Consider the following 20,704-nt stretch of genomic DNA (forward strand, 5'->3'; position numbering starts at 1 on the left):
CCCTTCGTGAGCCAATATAAACAATGAGTTTGATCAATGCTTCTAGCAACAGAGAAGTGTAAAGTAGATCAAACTCTCTATTTTGTTACGTTTCTACTTTTGTTTGGTTTGAAACAAAAGGTTAGGGAGTGGTGGTCTGTAAAAGCTGTGAGTAAACGGTGACCTCTAACTCTCTGTATCCTTGTTTTAAGTAAACCGGAGGAAATGAAGAGCTCGGCATTGTCTGAAAATATCCCTCAGCAGCTAAAAATACAACTTGCAACACATTATATTTGGGGTCCCCAGAGGTTAATCTTGTTTCTACGCAATAAATAAAATTGTTTTATGTAGTCTTCAAAACAACAACAAAACATTTCTTATTAAAAAAAAAAAAAGACAGACAAACCCGCCTTTGTATAACTAAGCATGGCATGATGCTCACTTACAATATTTTTATGAAACAACGTGTACAGCAATAATTTGACGTACAAAAAAGTAATGCGCTGGATGATGTCTTTATTCATTCGTCATTTTTAAAAGTATCACCAATAACTTTGTTGATTTCTTCTCTACTGGCGATTTAAAATGGTTTGTCAATAGCGTTATTTTCCTTTCAGCAGCGAGGCGTAATTTTCCAAGTCTGAGAGGCTACATTGCCCAGAAGGGAAATTCAGGGCGAGCGGGTGACAAAGCCGGGTGGGACCAAAGTTACAGTGGCCGCAGTGTGTTTTGTAACAGGGCAGGAAACCTTCCGAGCTGTCCCACAGCCTGTTCCCCCAGCTCCAGTCCCCTAGTTGCTCAACGCTGTTTACTCCCGTGGAACTCAACACTTGCGGGATCGGGCCCTACCTTTTCTGGTTTGCCTCCCTACAAACCAGAAATCGCAAAGGAAACGTGAGATTTTGTGAAGGCTGCAAAACTTGGGCTATCAATCGCTTTCTTAGGCACAGGAATCGCTACTTTAACGAAGCTTTTTCTAATAAATCAAAAGATCAGGAAGTTTGTGACCGGGATAAATATCCAGGGCTTCGCATGTCATCGAAAACATAGTTTCCCCACTCTCTAAATTCTGGAGACCAAGGCTCGATCTCCCGCGGATACTTGTGATATGGTTTGGGGGCACGATCCTGAGTGTCCAGCATAGACCTAGTCCCCGTTTTCGGTGTGGGTGGGGGAGGTTTGCGTGAGCAAAGGAGGAGAGGATCGGCTCCATTAGTTGGTGCAGAAAATGATACAATGAAGAGAAACTGCTACATGTGTCTAGCTTGTGTAAAAATCAAACAAAAATAGAACGATGGGATTTGCCTCTCTGGAAATCTTTATTTCCCGCTTTCATTCCAACCCCAGAGCAGAAACCAGAGATTTGTCTCGGAATAATTCGGTTGTTTTTTTTTTCCAGATCCTGGTTATTACACAAATATTGGCTCTCATTCTATCCTCACTGCAACTTTTAACAAAACTCATTTAGGGAAATAGAAGCAGGATCGGCCCCCAATTCATTAATCCCTTTGAAACATCAAGTTAAGGGGGGGGATCAAAATATTTTTAAGTGCAAACCGCCACCCGCATTGGTCATTACCTGAAAATTAGCCAAAGATAGACCTCAATAGCCACAATGAATACTACATTTAATAGTGATAGACAAATGATGGACAATTGATGCTTACTGCTTTTAAACAGATTATTTATTGTTTGTGTAGGGCCAGCTGAGTTGGGCACTTGAAGGAGATCCTAAAACTCTGACCACTACCATCACTCAAAATTTAACAAGATGTATTTTCCATGTCTCTGACACAGTGAATATAGACTTGAACTATTAAATTAATCTGCCCTTTCCCTGCCTCTGTTTTGTAACAGAGCAATTTTGGTTCTCTATGCTTTTTCAGAAAACGCTCCTCTCCTCCTAAATGCCACCACTGACAGAATGCACGCTGTAAAACATGGCAGTGTGCAGTTTGGCCCATGCTTTTTGGCTCTGTGTTTGAATTATTTTTATACCGACTCTTCTTAGCTCAGGTACTGACCCCCAAAGGAAATTAAAAACAAACAAACCCCAAACATAAATAATTCTTCTCTGAAGTCTCCAGGTGGGGGCAGGGGAAAGAACCAGGGAGCAAAGATAATCTGTTTCAGTGGCCTTTTAAAAGGTTGTATGTCTACTCACACAGAACCGATCACTGAGCCAGTATAACCTTTGGTTGTTCCAGGCAGATAGGAGTCATTTGGATATCCACTATGGCGATATTAAAAAGAGGTTCTGCTCTCTTCTCTCCGCTACCATGAAAACTAAGCCCTCAATTACCACCACACAAACATATGAAGGAAAAACAAACCCAACAGACTGTCTTTGGTTGGGTGATACAAACATGAAAATATACACACACACAGGCCTAGAAAGTTGTGAGAAAAGCAACTCCAGTTTCTGTAGCTGCAGAATCTCAGGGCCGGGCACTTTCCCCTCTTCCTTGCCCTCCCTGTCATGGATAAATACAGCCTCCACTGTTATTTCTAAAAGAATTGCCAGAGCATACAAATTGGAGTGTATGTTTCCTATTTGGTTTGAACTTCTCCACTGCGCTGTAAGGGCCCCATCCTGTTCCCATTAAAGAGAGTGGCCAAACTCCCAGGGAGTCCCAATAGTGCAAGATTAGGCCCTCACCAGAGACAGGCAATTGTTTTCCTGCTCCAAAGGGACAAAGGACAGTGCATGGCATAGTGACCGTGCTACAGTCCACACCTCCCTCAGTGCTTTTAAATGGTTAAAAGATCATTTGTGTAAGGGGGGACCAAAAGCAGCAGCCCCCATGAGGTAAGTTAAAGGATAGTTTATCGTAAGTGCGAAAGAAATCTCACTGATTTTGAAAAAGTTGTTGGAATCGATGGCTAGGGTAGCAGTGCTAGTTTATTCCACCCTCTCTCTTTATGCCTGTTTTTAAAAAAAAAAAAAAAAAAAAAAAACCCAAAAAACCCCAAAGATCCAACAGTCATTTCCTGAAAAGCAGGAGTAGCCAGGCAGGCACAGAGAGATTGTTGGAGAGCGCACAGCCTCTATTAGTGAGAAACAACTGCTTCCACATTCTTGGTGAAGATAGTAGTAGAGCATGTGAAATAGCATAGGGAAAAAAGCAGGTGGTAATATTTAGGGCAAGTGCATATGTGAGGGGGAAGAAATGGGAGATGGGTGGGGGTGGTGTTCCCTTTTTTTCAGGAAGAAAGCATTACTGGTTTTGATTCCAGTATTAAATGCCTTGAGGTGTAGTGACACTCCCTTTGTTATGCGGGTGCCTAGGGCTTTGGTCTGTTGCTTAGACAGCTCACAGGCCAAATTGTCTCTGCAGGCTTCAGGGGCAGCAGCTCTTCAGTCCACTTCATAGCAGGTCACTTTTCATCAGACTAATGAATGTGGTATGATTAAAGGGTGGTTTATTGTCCCTGCAAAAGAGCCTCTCTTCTGATTTTGAAAAAGTTGTTTGCGTCTAGGGCTAGGGTAGCAGCTCTAGTTTATTCCACCCTATTTATTCCTTAAAAAAAATCCAACAGACACTTCCTGAAAAGCAGAGGCACCGGAGACAAAGGCCATCTTTATCATTAGATGAAAAGTGTATGGTGCACACTGCCTTTGTGCAGGTGGACACAAGGATGTCCCACTCCTATCAAATATTCAGTAAGCAAACATGTTCAAAGCAAAGGTTGAAGTGGCTTAAAAACCAGGGAAGAATCAGCACCCCTTCTCCACTATATGAGAAATAACCCCCCAAAATAAAGTAATAAAGTCAACGGGAGCTGTAGCTCATAATTGTGACTTCAACATGGTTCAGCGTAACAAATGCAATAGTTCCCTGAACTTTTTACTAAGCATACCCACCAACTCCATGGTCTTCTTTTGCAAGGCACCCAGAGTTCAAATTAAGGAAGGGTGGGGGAGGCAGAGCGGGAGGGAAGGGACAAAACCATAAGCAACTGTCCTCTTTCACCAGCGCTGCTGTCTTTTACTTGCCCTGCTGAGATGGTACTGACCACCTATAGCAGCACCCTCACCCGTGTCACCCTAATCCCAACCCAGTGCTAGGAGACCCTGGGAAGTAAAGAGTAAGCCTGCCCCTCTCATCCTGCACTAACAGCTCCAGTTCATTGCAACCTGGAGTGTGGGGTTACAGCACTGCTCAGGTTTGGCCTCGCCACCCATCCCTCATGCCAGAGTGGGCCAAACCTGAGTGGTGCTGCAACCCCACATGCCCGGGTGCAATGCAGAGTGGGGAAACAAGGACAGAAACTATCGCTAGGAGGGTTATGGGGCTGGTTCACTCTCCAGCCCCTTCCCGGCCTCCCTTCTGAACCATGCTGGCAACCTATCTACAACCTTCCCATGACCCATCCTTTGGGGGAAAACTGACAGACTATCTATCTGATCAGTTTAATCGTTGCCTGAAGCGTTAAGGAATTTGTATATGTAACAAATACTTGTAACTGTCGACAGGTACAAATATCAGGGAGTGGGGTGGAGTCTTCGGTCATTTCTTGTGACAGGATGTCAAACATCAAATAGCAGTGGAAGAACTTTGAGTCTTCACTATTGCCCTCAGGGTTGCAATTCTTTTAGTGGCAAGAGAAAAAATATATATATATAATATAAAAAGATTATTCCCACTCTCCCCTTCACAACTCCAAGTCATCACAAACAACTGACAGAAGTTTTTTTTGGGAGGCAGGGGGAATTAAGCACACATGAATTTCTCCCTATACAAAACTTATAAAATGCTAGCTGGTAAGCAGAAATATTTGAAGTTAATGGAGTTATGACAATTACACACCAGCTGAGGATCTGCTTCTAGGAAGAATACAAATACACAAGTGTAGCATATAGTAGGATGTGAAACCTTTTTTCTTTTTTTTTTTGGACTGGAATAACTGTCGGAGGAAGGATGACTTAAAAATTACGATCTGAGAAAGCCACTTATACTGCACACCTAAGACAACCAAGATTTGATGTATTGTATTGGTGCCATTATTTAACAAAATAAAATAATTAATGAAGTGTGAAATGACTCACAGTTGCTATCATTTCTAGACAAAAAATATTACAACTGCAAATCTGCATTAGGGCAGATTTAGTTTCTTGCATTCAGAACAGGACAGGAAACAAAATACATAGGTCTGTTTAAGTATTGATTTTTTAATAGCTTGTTTCTCATATAGGGAACAAGGGGAAGTTTTATATTTTAGAAATACAGGTATCAGTTGAGTTTTTAAATAAAGCCTGATGCTTGCTACAGGTCATGTACATTGTTTGGCTTCAGTTTGTGTGTTTACTCATTAAGCAACACTTTCTGTAACAATTTATAAAGACAAATTTAAGTACAAGTACTGTTGTAGGTATTTTATATCTTCATGCTTATTGTAACACTCAGGACAAAGCAGAAAGTGTCAATCTGCGCCCAACTCCAAGTTCCAGACAAAGACTGCTGCATACTGTTACAGTGACACATTCAACCTGCTACATTTTATTTATCAAACCCACAGAAACAGATCTGGTGAAGTATCAGGAATTCTTTCCCTCTTATTCTGGAAAATCTTCAAATGTTTTGTCAACAATTACGATCTTTCATTTTAAAGTATTCACTATAGATGTTGTCATACCAATAGGAAAATGAAATTTTAGAACTGGACACTACAGTAGCTGAAGTTTCAGCAGAAGAGTTACATACAAAAGGGGATTTTATATATAGTTTTCAATCTGTGTTTTCATTTGTCAGAATAAAACCCGTATATAAATGGATAACATTCAGGACGCTGCACATGAACAACAGTCGCTTTGTGCCTAAAACAATGTATTTAAACAGAACTTCACTTTTTGCTTTCCATTACCTCGCAAGTGTGCTTGCCCTTCAATTTAAAAATAAATATATATAGGGTTTATTTTCCCCTTCCTAAATGTATCAGATCGAATATATATGGTGATGACTCTAAATTATACAACATACTATATAATGAGGCAAACTCAAGGGGATTAGCTACTGAAGTACTTTTCTGGGTTCAGTAAGCTAAACAAGCCAAAATAAGTCTCTGTCAGAATAAAACCAACATTTCATGAGAATAGCAATAGCCATTAAAAAGAAATATTAAAAACTGTGGGTTTTTTAACTGTCTGTGTAATCCTTGCATTAGAGGTAGGAAAAACAATAATTTTTTTGAAGTGAACTTAAAAAAATACCACTGTATTTTTGAATTTAGGAAAGTGAACTGTCACTCTTACTGTAGTTATACAAGTGTACTAAAAAAATTTACTTAAACATATGAATTTAAGACTTTACTTTATTCAGCAAATTGGTTTATTTACACAATGGGGAATGCTGGTTGAATTTTGTCAATGTAATAAAAACAATCTAAGAGACAATACTGAACTCTCAATCTTTCTATATATTCATAGCAGAATTGACCGTTTCCTTACCTGTATCGGGAACATCAAGTGCAACAGTGGGACAGTATCATAGGACACTGATTTAACAATAAACCACAGAGGTCCAGTACTACTTTGGGAATTTACTGATGCATGTACTAACTTTTTTTGTTATTAAAAGTCAGCAAAACCAGCATGAAATTTGGTCTAATATCAGAGTATAACTCTGAGATCAGCGGGTCAGTAAAAACCTTATCAGATCATACAGAATTTATAAAGTGACCTGATCTGCTTCAAACCACTATTACAGAAACAAAATGGATGAGAACAGATTACTCTCTAAAAGGCAACAGTGATCTGATAAGGATTTAACTTAATGGAAGTTAAAAAAAAAATATTAAGAATTGCAGAGCACAGCCCCTATTAGAACAAGCTAACTTTCCAGACTTCCCCCCCGAAAAAAAAGAAAAAAAAAAGAGAAAAGTGAAAAAAAACACTTCAACATGAAGCTACCATACAAAGTTTTTCTGTTTCATTTTTCTTTTTAAGAGTTCAGAGTTCCAATTTAATCCTGGCTCTTTAGTGAGAAGGACAGTTTTGGCCTAGACTTTCCCTTGCCCAGGATCATTTTTTGCTCTTCCTTTTGCTGACGTTGCCTCTCTTGTTCTAGTTTCATCCTCTCCTCATGAATCTTTCTTTGTTCTTCAACAATTTTCAATTGTTCTTCAGCCTGTATACAAAACCAGTAGAATTTAGAATACATAATATTTTGCAGCCCCCATAGTAGTGATTTCTTAATCTCTATTTTACATCTATTCAGCAAACACAGGGCCCAATTCTGAAAATTCAGACACGTAACACTCATGTTACAAGTTCCATTGGCTTCACAGAAGTAAAGTTTTGCACATGCATCAACATTTTAGGGATCAGGCTCTTAAATGCATATCAAAATCTCATACACCAATATAGTTCTTTCCATTTTCAACACACTTTACAAATACTATCTGTATATATTTATATGCATTAAAATTTTAAATATAACATTGTTCCTGTTTTCATTCTTGGGGAAATCAATTTATAAAAAGGAATATTCTCCACTACTTCTTGTTTGTGTTTGATAACTTAAAGGGGCACTATCAACATGGAGCAAAACACTGCCAAGTTTTCATCCGATTTCTCTCTCAACCTATTACAAATTACCATTTAGGCTCAAATAGTGCAAGCACTTATGCAGTAAGCTTAATGGAATGACTCAGGCATAAAGTGACTTGTGTCTATCTGCACTATCAGGACATAATTACTAAAGAAGGAAAGATTAGCGGAAGAACTTCTGTATTTTCAAGTTTTTATTTTGTTAATTTCATAGTATTTAGCATATAGTTAGTTTAAATAATTTCTTCTGTTTGTATAGTTGTTTTTCCATAAAGTGATAGGAATAAAAATGTGGTTGTAAAACCACAAAAACTGACCGTGAGATTTTAAAGCAGGTGTAAATCCAGAAACCAATTTTAACAAAGGCCTTATCTACACAAGAAAGCTGCCTTGGTTTAAATAAACATGTGATTTTAAACAATTTACTTAAACTGGTGCAAACCCCTTTGTGACCAAGCTTATTTTACATTATTTTAAACTGATCAACCAAAATAAACCACTCAAACCAAAATAACAGCATCCACACAGGGATGCAATGTTTTTGCACTGATTTAACTAAACTGTTTTAAAACCTATCGATTTACTTTAAACGAGTGCAACTATCATATACAGAAGTCAGAAATGTATGTGCTGACAAAGTCTTCACCACCCACTGCACACTGGAATTTCGCTTGTGTCAAACATGTTTATACCTGTTCTGTTACACTAGAAACACTAGTCAAAGCCTGGTCAACAGTCAAAACCTGAAAGGATACACTGGGAGCTGGAAAGAGACTGTTTGCCATCAAAGTCAATGGGAGCATTCACATTGACTTCAATGGGGAGTAGGATTAGATGTTAACAAAAAAAAATTTATCTAGCACATCAGGCAACAGGATTTGAACATGTCCACACTAATGTAAACTTCATTTCTACCTACCAGTTTAGCTTGTGCTTCTGCAATTTTTCGATTATTCTCTTCTAATATTCGCTCTAGTTCCTCACGTTTTGCACGCTCTTCCTCCTAAAGGGGAGGACAGGGTAAGATGTTAGAAAAGTAAAATACTCATTATGTGTCTTCACTAATCTTCCTCAGAATTCTTTTGTGAACTGACTTACGGGGCAGCTTTACAGCCACCTATTTTGTCTCAACAGTAAATTGTGCAGCCACTAATATTGGTCTCTAGTACTAAATTTAAATCATCCCTCCCAGTCCAAACAGCAACAAACTAAACCCTCCCTAATCATAGATTCCTGACAATTTATTACTAATATTTTAATACCACACAAATGAACAAGGACAACTACAAAAACTGGATAGTATTTACCAAATTAAAAAAGTAATATATAAAATATAAATAAAGTGAATAGTTTGTCTCACCAATTAAGTATACCTACGTATTCTTTACCTATACTCCTTTAATCAGCATTAAAAGTTGAATATTTACTGTCTTGTCCAGTGTCCTGCAGAGTGTGCTCCTCGGCTGCCATACGCGCCAGCTTCCTCTTTAAAATGATTTGTACTGTTAGCTTGGCAATACCTGCATCAGCAGCTCAACCATTTATAAAGAAACAACATACAAGGAAGGCTGAGCTGAGGAATGCAGATGTTTATGATAAGAAGGAACAAAAATATGTAAATCATTCCTAAGGCAAACAATTAATAAGAAAAATACATTTACTGTTAGTGAAAAATACAAATGGTAATCCATACTTCATGGAACTAAGGGCTTCTTTCGTGGGGAAAATGGACTTAACATTCAATATTTTGACAATTTTAAGACAGCTTAAACTGTCATCTACAGTTTGAACTGGAATTCAGGAGTCCAGGAAAGGCATGATGAGCAAATAGAGCCTTATAAATTGCTGTTTCCTTGGTGAATTTAATAAAACTTTGTTATGCAAAACATAAATATGAAGAGTGCGGGAAGGTTTTTGAGGTGCTTCAGTTCACATAATAAATATGCAAATTATTTTAATATTTGGAAGATTTTAAATCAGCCAGAGGTTTGTGTCTGTGTAAAAAAAAAAGTTAATATGAAACAAAAACAAGCATATGAAGAGAAAACTTCTTACGATGACTAGTAATCAGCTACTATCTAGCATGCTTTCTCCAGGAATTGAAATATATTTTACATAGAAAAGCACTGATGAAACTACTCCGCATCAAACTTAATTTATGGTTTTTAAAAACCTTTTTGTGAATAATGCATCCATTTAGTTAACTGAAATCCACTATATACAAATTTCAGCAAACTTGTATGTATCTAAAGTCAAAATGCATTCTCTTAAAGCTGAACTTTGAATTGCACACATGTGAAATTCTGCATAACTTAAGTCTCAACAAAAGAGCTTTTATTTCAAAGATATTATATTGGCAGACAAACAGTTGATGTTTAGCCTGAAGGGGAAAGCATCATTATTAATGGCTTTCCCGTTGTAAAATAATCAAGTTATTCATTTAGATCAACAAGTAAAAGAAGTACGGAGTGAGAGAGTTACTGGACACTCAGTGCTATTTAACTGAATTTTCTTTAAGGGTTTAAAAGTTTGACTTTAAATTTTTGGATCCTGGAGTGATTAGTGCAGACAAGCATCTAAGCCTTAGTAGCAAATTACTGCCTCACAGAAAGATGTTTTTCAGCTTTTCCTCCAGCTGCTGATAAAACAAGTCACATGTTTAGCTTGACTTCAGACAAGGACAACCTGCTCCTTAATAAATTCTAGAGGGAAAAAAAGGAGTTAGTAGTTATTGAAAAATGGATATAATGATTTGGACATAAGTCCTTGGTGAAGACGGTGGCTGGGCTTATGTTCAAAGTACAGGAATTAGTCCAATGTATGCTCAAAGAGAATGTTTGTTTTAAAGGGAGAACAGTAAGAAAACCTAGTTAAAGACAGGTACTGCAGCTCAGTGCTGGACCCTGCTCTTTTCCTGACTGAAGGCAAAAAGCCTCTTACAGTCTAGGTAAATAAAATGAAACAAATGAAGGATACACTTTATAAATTTTAACCCTTTCCCCCCAAATAAGAAAGGATTGTGGATAAATCCTGCAGCCATGGCAAAAGTTTCAAACAATTCTCAAATATGTAGGTCAGTTCCATTAAAATTCAAGTATCCTTGTACAGGTTTTAGGAGAATAACTGTTTTAAGTATCAGTGAGCTCCTCTGAATAGGCTAGAAATTAAGTTTCGCAGCAATGCAAGTTTACACGAGAAGGGAATTAGATTTGCTGTATTCCATCTCTTTCTGAACCGAACAGGAGGCACAACCAGACACTGAAAGTTTTGCCATGGACTGTCTCTACTTTCCAAACGACCGAGCGTTACCTCTCTGGCTTTTTGTGCCGCAAGTTCAGCTTGTCGCTGTCGCTCGAGTTCTTCGAGCAACTGTTTTTCCATGATGCGCTTAGCCTCCTCCACCCTGCGGAGAACCTCTCGCTCAATCTCATCCTTCCGTTTCTCCAGCTCTTCCTCTACGCGCTTAGCCACAAGCTCTTCCACTCTTCGGGCTGTCTCTTCCTCTATGAGTTTCTCTTCAATTTCTTGTTGGCGTCTAGAAAAAGAGACATGAAAATAATAATTTAATTAGTTATTTCAAAAATGAAATTTAAATAAAACTTTGAATTCACAGATTGATGTAGATGATTATGGTTGGTATTATATATTTAAATGTTTTCCTTTATTCTTCATTCACACACCAACCATAAAAAAAATTTGCTTTACATTTAGGAGAAAGTGACTACAAAAGCCATAGCAACATACCATATTTAACACACCTTAAAATGTTACATTTAACAACAAAATAGCATTTTGAGTAGGTTGTGATACAGCAAACGGACTATTTTGGCTCTGAACGTTACTTAAAACACAGTAATGTTGAAACATACCTATCAGCTAAAGTACCCATCCCCCTTTCAAAATTCAGAACATTTTAGGTTCTGTGTTACATGAGGTAATAAAACACTGCCCTAAGACCTCTACCTCAAAGGCACCAAACTGGTCTCTAACTAAAATAGAAAGCAGAGACAATAAAATTTGTAATTTGAATATTCCTAACAAAAGCTCCAGGTGTTGTCGTAATCTAGATCGCCAATAATTTACCTTATCACATATCAAATATTGCAAATCTACTTAATTTTTTTATGATGGTATTGATTGTCAAGCATAATTGTACAAGAGCCAAGAATATCAATTCGGAGTCCAAAATAAAGCATAGCTTTTGTTTTCTGCATTTTTATAAAGGATTTTTTTTCCCTAAAGAGTGGGTTTTTTGGTTTGTTTTTTAGTAAGATGCTAATTTTTTTTTAAAGGCTAACACCAAATATGATAGGATGCAAAATGTTATATTCACTTAACTTTAACCCCCCTCACATTTTTCACTCAACAGTAAAATATTGGGTTAGATCCTATAAACGCTTAATACCTGCTGTAGTGCTTGCTACCATGAAGATGAAAAAGCTCCTCATGATCGCAAACACTATGCACACTACTGAGCATTTGCAGGATCGGGCCCATACATGAATTAAAATTCAAATAGTAACAGGATGTTCATTTTATAAAAAATAATATCCTACAGCTATTTCTTAAATGGTATTCACTTTTCAGGATTACTGTTCTGTATTATTTTTTACATTCACACTGGACTTTTGTTTGAATTGAAATGGTAAACACATTAGTGAAATACTGACTACAATAGGTTTAGAAGAGATACATCTTAATTTGTCAGTTAGGACCAATAATCTATGGTTTACAATATAAGACCTAAACTAGAACAGTTTCCGGTCACTTTCTTGTTAAAGTAAGAGTTTCAGACGATGCTCACCCAATTATAAGTATATTTTTAATATGGACACATTTTCAATTATTCATACATTTTCAGAAAAATGATATAATTTGACAAATTTTGGATTTCCTAATGGGGATTTTACAAAATAGTAAGACAACACAGATCCTAAAGGGAATGGACTGACTGTCTAAATAACATATTTGAAACACCTAGGGTCTCCTTTAACCCACAGATCTAACCCCCCATAGAGTAAATTTAGTCTTTCATTCTACTGATGTAGATGTGGGCTCTTTCTAATGAAACCTTAAACCAAAGTTCTCTGCTTTAAGTGGATATAAAATATTCCATGGCCCATTTTCTCACCCCACTGTTGTGCAGTGTATTTGTCACCCACTGAACTTTCATTCCAGAAATAACTACAAGGTTCTTGTAGGCATATTTGCTAAAGTGTTTTCAAAACCTTCAGAATAAGGATAGAATCTAAAACAATATTATATTACTCAATAGGTTGTAATTGTGCTGTAAAATTTGCTTCAAGTTAAGCCTTGGTATATATCAGGTACCGATCTATACAAATTTGTATTTATTGTTGCCCTCTTAATCAAATATTTGAACACGAGAAGTTAAATCCATATGAAAAGAATTATTTTTGAATTAAAGCAAATATTTCAGGCAAATGAACACATGTGCACTGCTCACTTTAAAAAATAAAGTAAGTAAATTATATTGTTCTCAAATTAGCATTGCACTGTGCAGCTCTCACCTACTTCTACTCCTGGAAAAAAAATTCAGGATTAATAAAATTAGGAGCAGCACTTGCATATCTTTCCATACTTACGGACAATTATTACATTACACACACACCAAAAGTTAGTGTTCCAGGAAATGTGATCAAAAACTACACTAAAAAAGCTGTGTTAAAAAAACATGACTACACGGGAATTTATTCTCAAAAGTTTTAAGTTCTGTATTAGACCACCATCCTAACATCTACAGTTGAAAATTTAACTCTACAAGTCAATGCTGTAGATTCTCAATAAATGCAGGATCAGGCTTAAATGGAGGTCAGACTAGATGATCATAATGGTCCCTTCTGGCCTAAATATCTATGAATCTATGAAATATGGTGGTGTAGTTTCCATCTATAAGAAGGTATTTTCTGTAACACATGTATACAAGACTTCCTATACAGAGGCAAAATTAGCGTCTTCCTCTAACATGCAACATTTTCATAAACACCAGAAAGTCAAAGCATGTTTGTGTCAGATTTTTCAGGATAAGTTATGAGATGCATATAGAGTATGGTAGGAGTTTTATGAGAGCTGCAAGAAGGAAAGCGCTTATGATTCAGTGGCTTTGCTACATAAAAATTTTCGTATTAATTTATTTGTAGACCTTGAAATTAAGCATCACTGCAAAGAACAGAAAACAGGGTAAAGCACAGAGGTCTCTTACATCTCAGGACAGACGTTCTGTACAGATTCAGAAGACAGACATCTACATACATTGAAAATAGCTATCACTAGGCAATTTGGTAAGTGACATATAAGCCAGTATGAAATATGAAGTAATTGATTCAACTAGTGGAGCACAAAATTTAAATTTAATATAGTTTGCCACATTAACAAAGCCCAAATGGAATACTATACCCTCTTCCCCCCAGCAAAAACCCCTTAACTCCCTCCCCTCAAAAAACATACCCTACCAAAAACATGGAAGTTTTTACTTTTTTTATTTTTTTTTTTAAGTTCACAACACTTAAATAACCTGGACAACTAAAGACTCTTGTGCACCTCTTAAATAGTATTTTGACAAACAGCAGAATTTTGTTTGCCTAACAAACTCCTGTGAGAGAAAGACTGCACTTTACTGCACTGTTGCTACTTCGATCAAATCCCATATTGCCCACCTAGATCATAAGTCACAAGTATTCCACCATTGTTCATAATAAGCTGATTTGTGTAGTATAACAAAGTTGTTCTAGAAAAACACTAAAGGGCAGGTAAGAATGCCAAAAGATTTTTTTCTTAATGAGCTCCGGCCTACTATTCAGGTAAACAGAACTAGATTTGTTGCAAATCAAAGTTTTAATGGCAACATAATGATCAACTGCTTAGGTATTTGATATAAAGATCTTAAACCTTTTGTTTTCCTTCAGTACTAGAACAGTTTCTTCCCTCTCCTAAAGAGCCATTTCTGGTTTGATAAGAGATCAGGCCTTTGTTATAAAAAGTAGATGTCCAATTATTTTAAAATTGCCAATATTTCACAAGTCACATATACGTTCTCAAATAAAATATTTAAGTGTTTGCCTTAGAGCTTATTTAAAGTGTTACCTGTGAATGAAAATAATCTGGAACAAAAACATTAAGATTCCAAATTGAGAAGGGACTGAATGTTTAAAAATAAAGAGAGCCTGAATCTCTTCTCACTCTTCACTAAAGGCTAGAGTAACTTCACTGATTTCAACAGAATTAATCCTGATTGGCCCAGGTCTAAGAGGAGAATCAGAGCTGAGTGTCTCTAAGACAAACTATTTTGAAATTTTTCAAATGAGTGTTCTGTAACCCTATAGTATTTGATGATATCGCTATCAAACTGCAATTAGCATAGGTCAAAAGGAATCTCAACAGCAGAATACTTTACAATAGAAATAAAAGAAGCAATATGTAGAAATCAGAATTTCTAACATATGCATAATTTGTAATTATTTCATTCATTATTATATAACTAGAACAAAGCCAAAAGAAAATGAGTTGGTGTAAAATTAATCAGACTGGTTGTCATTGTTTGAGTCTACCTAAACATTCACTTACAAAGTGAATCAGACAGCATTTTTTGTTTTCCCAAGTCAATATTTCTGCATCACAGGTTCATATATCAAGGTGCCAGGTTTATTGGACATTCAAAAATAAGGATGGATTTACGACAACTTGTTACAAGGAGTTTTGTTGTTGTCTGTGATAAAGAAAGAAATCACAAGGGAGAATAAAAATATTTCTAATAACTTAGATAAGGCTGCAAGGTGAACTATTCGGGAACCTAATTCCAAATCCATAACAAAATGAAAGGAATGCCTCTTGGCTTCATGACATATAACAAGAGCTACCCACACGAACATGCTAGTTTTGTTCAACGGGGCGAGTGGTTCACGATAGGACTCCTCTCTGTTTCAGCACTAATGCAGAGACCCAGAGTTAGTATACTTTTTGAGTGCATTCTTTTCACAAGGCACAACACAGCCTTCGGGCCAACTAGGAGAGCCTCAGCCTAAAGAATAAGCTACATGCTTGCAGAAAAGGGGAGGGACAAAAGTCTGGCACTGGGCGCTGCACCCACAGCCCCAGAGGCGGCGAGGCCTCGGACAGAGGAGGAGACCGTACCAAAGCATGTTAGAAGAGGAAGCGAGATGGATGGGCAAGGAGGGAAGCAGCAGCTCCGGGCTGGGTGTTTTCTACCGGGGAGGATGGGGGGGGGGGGAGGGGAGGGGAGGATGGGCAGGGCGAGATTCCCCCTGGATCGAAGCGAGAGGAGGGAGCCGCTGCGAGCCGGGCTCGGAGAGACGAGGCCCCAGGCGGGACTCCCCGGGGCGGACACTCACATTTTCCGCTGCCGCTCGAACTCCGCTTTTTTCTCCTCCTCCTCCCGCTTCTGCTTCTCGTCCAGGCTGCTGCGCTTGCTCACCGTGCGCCCGAAGATGTCGATGCGGTCCGGGGGGGACGAGGCGCGCTCCCGCTCGCGCTCCCGGCGGGACGAGGGGGCCGTGTTGGAGCGGGAGCGGGAGCGGGACTCGCGGCGCCGGTTCCGCTTGGTCTCCCGGGACTTGGAGCGCTTGCGCGCCCGCTCCTTCTCCCGGGAGCGGGACCGCGAGCGGCTCCGGTTCTTCTTGGTGTGCTTGGAGCTTTTGGTGTGCTTGGAGCGGGACGAGCTCCGGCTGCGGGACCGACCCATAGCGGAGCCCCCCGGCCGCGGCCGCCCCGCCCGAGCCTGGACGCTAGCGGCACCTGAGAGAGGCACGAGGGGACGCGCGCATCAGCCTGGCTGGGCCTCTCCCCCGCCCGGCTCACTGAGGAGAAGGAGCAGGCCCCGGAGGCGGCAGCGAATCCGGACGGAGACAAGATGGCGGCCCCAACCCAGCGGTGACTCGGCTCCTTGCCGCCCCACAATGCACCGCGCGGGCACCCTCGGCTCCCCCGTTTTGTCTGCCGGAGATACCCGAAGGCGCTCGGAGAGGTTCGGGCTGAGTCGGGGTGAGCTCGGGAAGGGGTGGGACGAGGTAGAGCCCGTGCGCATGTGCACAGCCTGCCCTGGTGCCATTGGGTGGAAGGCGGCGCCTGGGCCCGGTTTGCCCCGCCCCCCTGTGGCCGAGTCTTCCGCGGCGCTGAGCCGTGAAGGGCCCAGAGTCGTGATGCCGGGGGGGGGGCGGCAGCGGCTGGGGACCGTCTCAGGGGCGGGGCAGTGGCTAGAAGTGTGACGAGCACGTGCCAGGGGTGCCCCGCTGCGTCCAGTTCCCTCCGCGCTTCTCTCCTCACTGGCGCGGGGCTGAGTCGGGGCCTCGATCCTGCCCTTGGATCCCGGGCCCCAGGCCGCCCTTGCACAGCCCCACCGACCTCCGTGGGGCCCCCGGGGGGGTGTGTGTGTGGGTGTGTGTGCCGTCTTGCGTCTGATTACAAGACTGGAGCCACAATTTGGCGTTGTGTATGCTTGCCGCGACACCAGGTTCAGCGGCACCCCTTGCTGACCCCTTAGGCAGGGCCGGCTTAACTTTTTGTGGGCCCCCATAGGGCAAGGGGCGGGATGGTCAGCCTCCAGCGTGAAGGGCGGGCTGGGGGCAAATGAGGCACAGTGCGGTGGGAGCGGCCCCGCTCTGCGCCGCCCAGCAGGAGGGCGCTGGTTACCAACTTGCAGCTGCCAGACGCACACTGGCCTGCCCAGCCCTGTGCTGCCAGCAGGCCCCTTCCCCTTGAGGGCGGGCCCCCACCATCCCGCCCCCCTGCCCAGGGCCCCACCCTTATGCCCCCCTGCCCAGGGCCCCACCCTTATGCCCAGCATCCCCTCGCCCAGAGACCTCCACCATAGATCTCTATGCCCAGGCCCTACCCCTCCCGGAGACCTCCGCCGCTGGCCTCCCACCACAACTGCACAGCACCCTGCACACCACACCGCTCGCCCAGCAGCCCCCACCCATAGACCTCCCCGCTGCCTATACAAACCTCTTTTCAAATCTGCACCTCACAGTCCCACCATCACAGCTGCACAGCAGCCCATATTCCTGAGGGGATTCTACACCAAGAAAATCAAAATTCTGCACACACGATTTAAAAATTCTGTAAATTTTATTTGTCAATAAATAAATGTGGAGGCTCCATCATGGCAGTGGGGAGCACAGCCACTGCTTGCATGGAGGTGGGGAACACAGCCACTGGTTGCATGCAGCCTCCCCCCACCCCACCACACGACAGGGACTCGGCAGCGAGGCTGCACCCAACCCTGACACAGTGCAAGGGCCAGCCCTGCCCCAGAAGCACCCTGGGGCCCTGATCCCTGTGCCAGATACACCAGGTGTGGGTGGGCAGGTTCAGCCCAGCAGCAGGATCCAAGTGCAGAGGGACTTAGTGTGGGGGATCCAGGTGGGGATACGAGAGTTTTCTGTGGGGCAGCCTGGATGCGGGTGGCTCAGTGGGAGACCTGTATGCACAGAGGTCAGTGAAGGGTTCCAGGTGCAGGGGCAATGGGACTCTGCAGGGGATCCAGGTGAAGGTGTTTGGGGCTCAGCGGGGGAGTCTAGGTGCAGGGGAGGTGAAGTTCATTTGTGTCAGGGTGCAGGTGGTTGTGGCTCAGTGTGGAGGGTGTCTGGGGGGGCTTATCGAGGTGGTACAGATGCAGGGGAGGTGGGGCTTGTCAGAGTGGGGGTTTGATGGGTCTGCTTAACGGGGAGCCCCAGCTTCTGCCAAGGGGTTGTTGCAGGCTGGGCTCCAGCTTTCCCTCTGCCCTCGTTTCTCCCGACCCATGACCCTTCCCCATCGCTCCATCTCCTCCCCACTCCACCCGCTTCCTCCCAACTGCCTCTTTCCCCCAGCCCCCACTTCCCCTGCTCCCTTCTTTTCCCCATCCCATGCTCCTTCCCCACTGCTCCATTTCCTCCCCATCCTACCCCATTCCTTGCCTACTGCCTCTTTCCCTCTAGCCCCAGACTGCCCCTGCCCTTCCCCACCATAGGCACTCACTGTTGTACAGAAAACAGGATGGCTCCCAGCACACAGAAGGGGAGCTCAACCAACACTAGGACCCAGAAAGTGGCATCTTCTGAGCAGCACCCTCTTTATTTCAGCGGGGCAGCTCTGCACTTGCAGAAAGGGGGGGGAGGCAGTGGCATGTGACTCTGTGTGCCCCCACGCCTTGCCTCTGTTTGGGGGCACTGTCCCCCAAACTAAGTCCATGGGTGTTCTCAGCTGCCACCCTGCTCCCTTTACTTCTCGATCACTTTTGAAAGGGAAGCAAAGAAATCTGCAGGAGATTTTTCTGACCAGTTTTAGCCTTAATTTTACTAGTACTCCGGTCACTAAAGCATGCATAGGACCTGAACTGTAATGTAAAAATCAAGCAGAAAATTATAAGATCTTTCATGCCTCCTTTATAAATCCTAAACAAGGAAAAAAGGACACAAGCATATGTTTTCCCCTCTGCAGGTGACCTTTAGCAGCATCTATATGTGACCTCTCCAGTCCTCTGTGTTATAGAACTCTTCCCCATTCTAATCAGTACTATTAATGCATCCGAGACTGTAGGCTTCGTGAACAGTGTATTATTGTAGTTCTTTATGTGATTTAATAAACAAATTATTTGATCATGTTTGGTGGTGCAATAAAACAATACAAAAGTACATTATTCATAACAGGACTCCTTTTACTAGAGATTCAGGATTGTTTAATTGTTATTCCTGTTTTATTCACAACAACATGATAGGAACACAGGGATTCCAATACACAGGATCAGACTGACATTTAGATCTTGGTTATGGCCAAAACCTGATGTTTTAGAAAAAAAGGTCCCTTTATCCTAAATAATGCACCTATCAAACTATGCATTGTTACAGAATGGAGAATATTTTCTGACTCTTTCAGTCTTTCACATACCCTGAAGTATGAGATTTGTTTTTCTCATTAGTCTAAGTTTGCCTACCACAATAATAATAATGTATAATAAATTAATATCCAGTGTTTTTTACAAATACAGCTGCAGTATATTTCTCAGGTTTCAGAGTAGCAGCCGTGTTAGTCTGTATTCGCAGAAAGAAAAGGAGTACTAGTGGCACCTTAGAAACTAACCAATTTATTTGAGCATAAGCTTTCGTGAGCTACAGCTCACTTCATCGGATGATCTATAGCAGTGAATTCCATAGGTTGATTATACACTGTGAAAAGAAATATTTCCTTTTACAGGTTTTAATTTTACCATCCTTAATTGAGAGTCCACAAGTTCTTGTATTAGGTAAATGAATAAAAGGAGGGACTGGTCATTTCCCTAATCAGTTTCTGTCATAAAAATAAAGAGAAGGTTAACCACCTTTCTGTATACAGTGCTATAAAATCCCTCCTGGCCAGAGGCAGAACCCTTTCACCTGTAAAGGGTTAATGTTAGCGGGGGAATAGTCCTGCTATTGTGGGGAACTTTCCTGGCTTCTGCACTACCCCGGTGAAGTAGGCTAGTGAAAGGATCTGAGTCCTCGCTCCCACTTCCTTTACCCAGTGGCCTCCCTGCCCTTGAGGGCTCCCCTTCCACTCTCCTGTCTGGCAGCATCCTCCTAACCCCCACAAGGCTAGGCCCAGGATTCGTGGGGGGGCTCGACCCCCAACCCTGCTGTGGTCACCTAGGACAGGGGCTAGGGTGTCCCCACTCCAGGGTATTCTCCTTGCACTGGGCCACTGACCATTACATACAGTTTAAAGCAAATGCAAGTTATTTATTCTTCTCTGATCCACTGACCGTTACATACAATTTAAAGCAAATGAAAGTTATTTAATCAACAATTAATTTTAAAAAGAATAAGGAAAAATGGGAAAGGTTAAAGGAAACACCTCACCTCGCTCTGTGGCAGGGAACATCACAAACAGCATCTCTGGAATGTCAGGGCAGTTCACAGTCTGTTCCTTGTAAGTCCCAGGCCTTCTTCTCAGGCCCTGGCTGTGCTGCAGGGATGCTGTGGGTTGGATACTTGCTCTGGTGGTGGCCACATGCTCTCAGGCTCTAAGTGGTAGGAGCCTTCTTCCCAGTGTTACGATCCAAGCCTGGCCTGCAGAGCCTCTTGGCTGAGGCGTCTCCCTGTGCTGGTCCCGCTGCCCAGGGTCTCCCTCGGTCTCCCCAGCTGCTTACTGCACCCAGCCCTGGACTGCTCCAGCCCCAGCTCC

At 41.8% G+C, this 20,704-nt stretch overlaps 1 protein-coding gene across 2 annotated transcripts; it reads right to left on the minus strand.

Annotated features, from left to right (window-relative positions):
* Nucleotides 1–5,132: 5,132 nt before the first annotated feature.
* Nucleotides 5,133–16,475, minus strand: ARGLU1 (arginine and glutamate rich 1). 2 transcript variants are annotated; one of them, XM_048854800.2, is made up of 4 exons: nt 15,898–16,467; nt 10,838–11,063; nt 8,448–8,531; nt 5,133–7,106 (listed from the first exon to the last, which is right to left on the minus strand). In XM_048854800.2, the coding sequence occupies exons 1-4, from the start codon at nt 16,245–16,247 to the stop codon at nt 6,942–6,944; spliced, it is 825 nt and encodes a 274-aa protein (XP_048710757.1). In that variant the 5' UTR covers nt 16,248–16,467; the 3' UTR covers nt 5,133–6,941. The 2 variants fall into 2 exon arrangements, 1 of the variants encoding a protein (XP_048710757.1); XR_012668979.1 differs by having other exon boundaries at nt 7,027–7,106; nt 8,956–11,063; nt 15,898–16,475.
* Nucleotides 16,476–20,704: the final 4,229 nt, after the last annotated feature.

Source organism: Caretta caretta, chromosome 1, assembly GCF_965140235.1.
Source record: "Caretta caretta isolate rCarCar2 chromosome 1, rCarCar1.hap1, whole genome shotgun sequence".
NCBI classification, from domain to species: Eukaryota; Metazoa; Chordata; order Testudines; family Cheloniidae; genus Caretta; species Caretta caretta.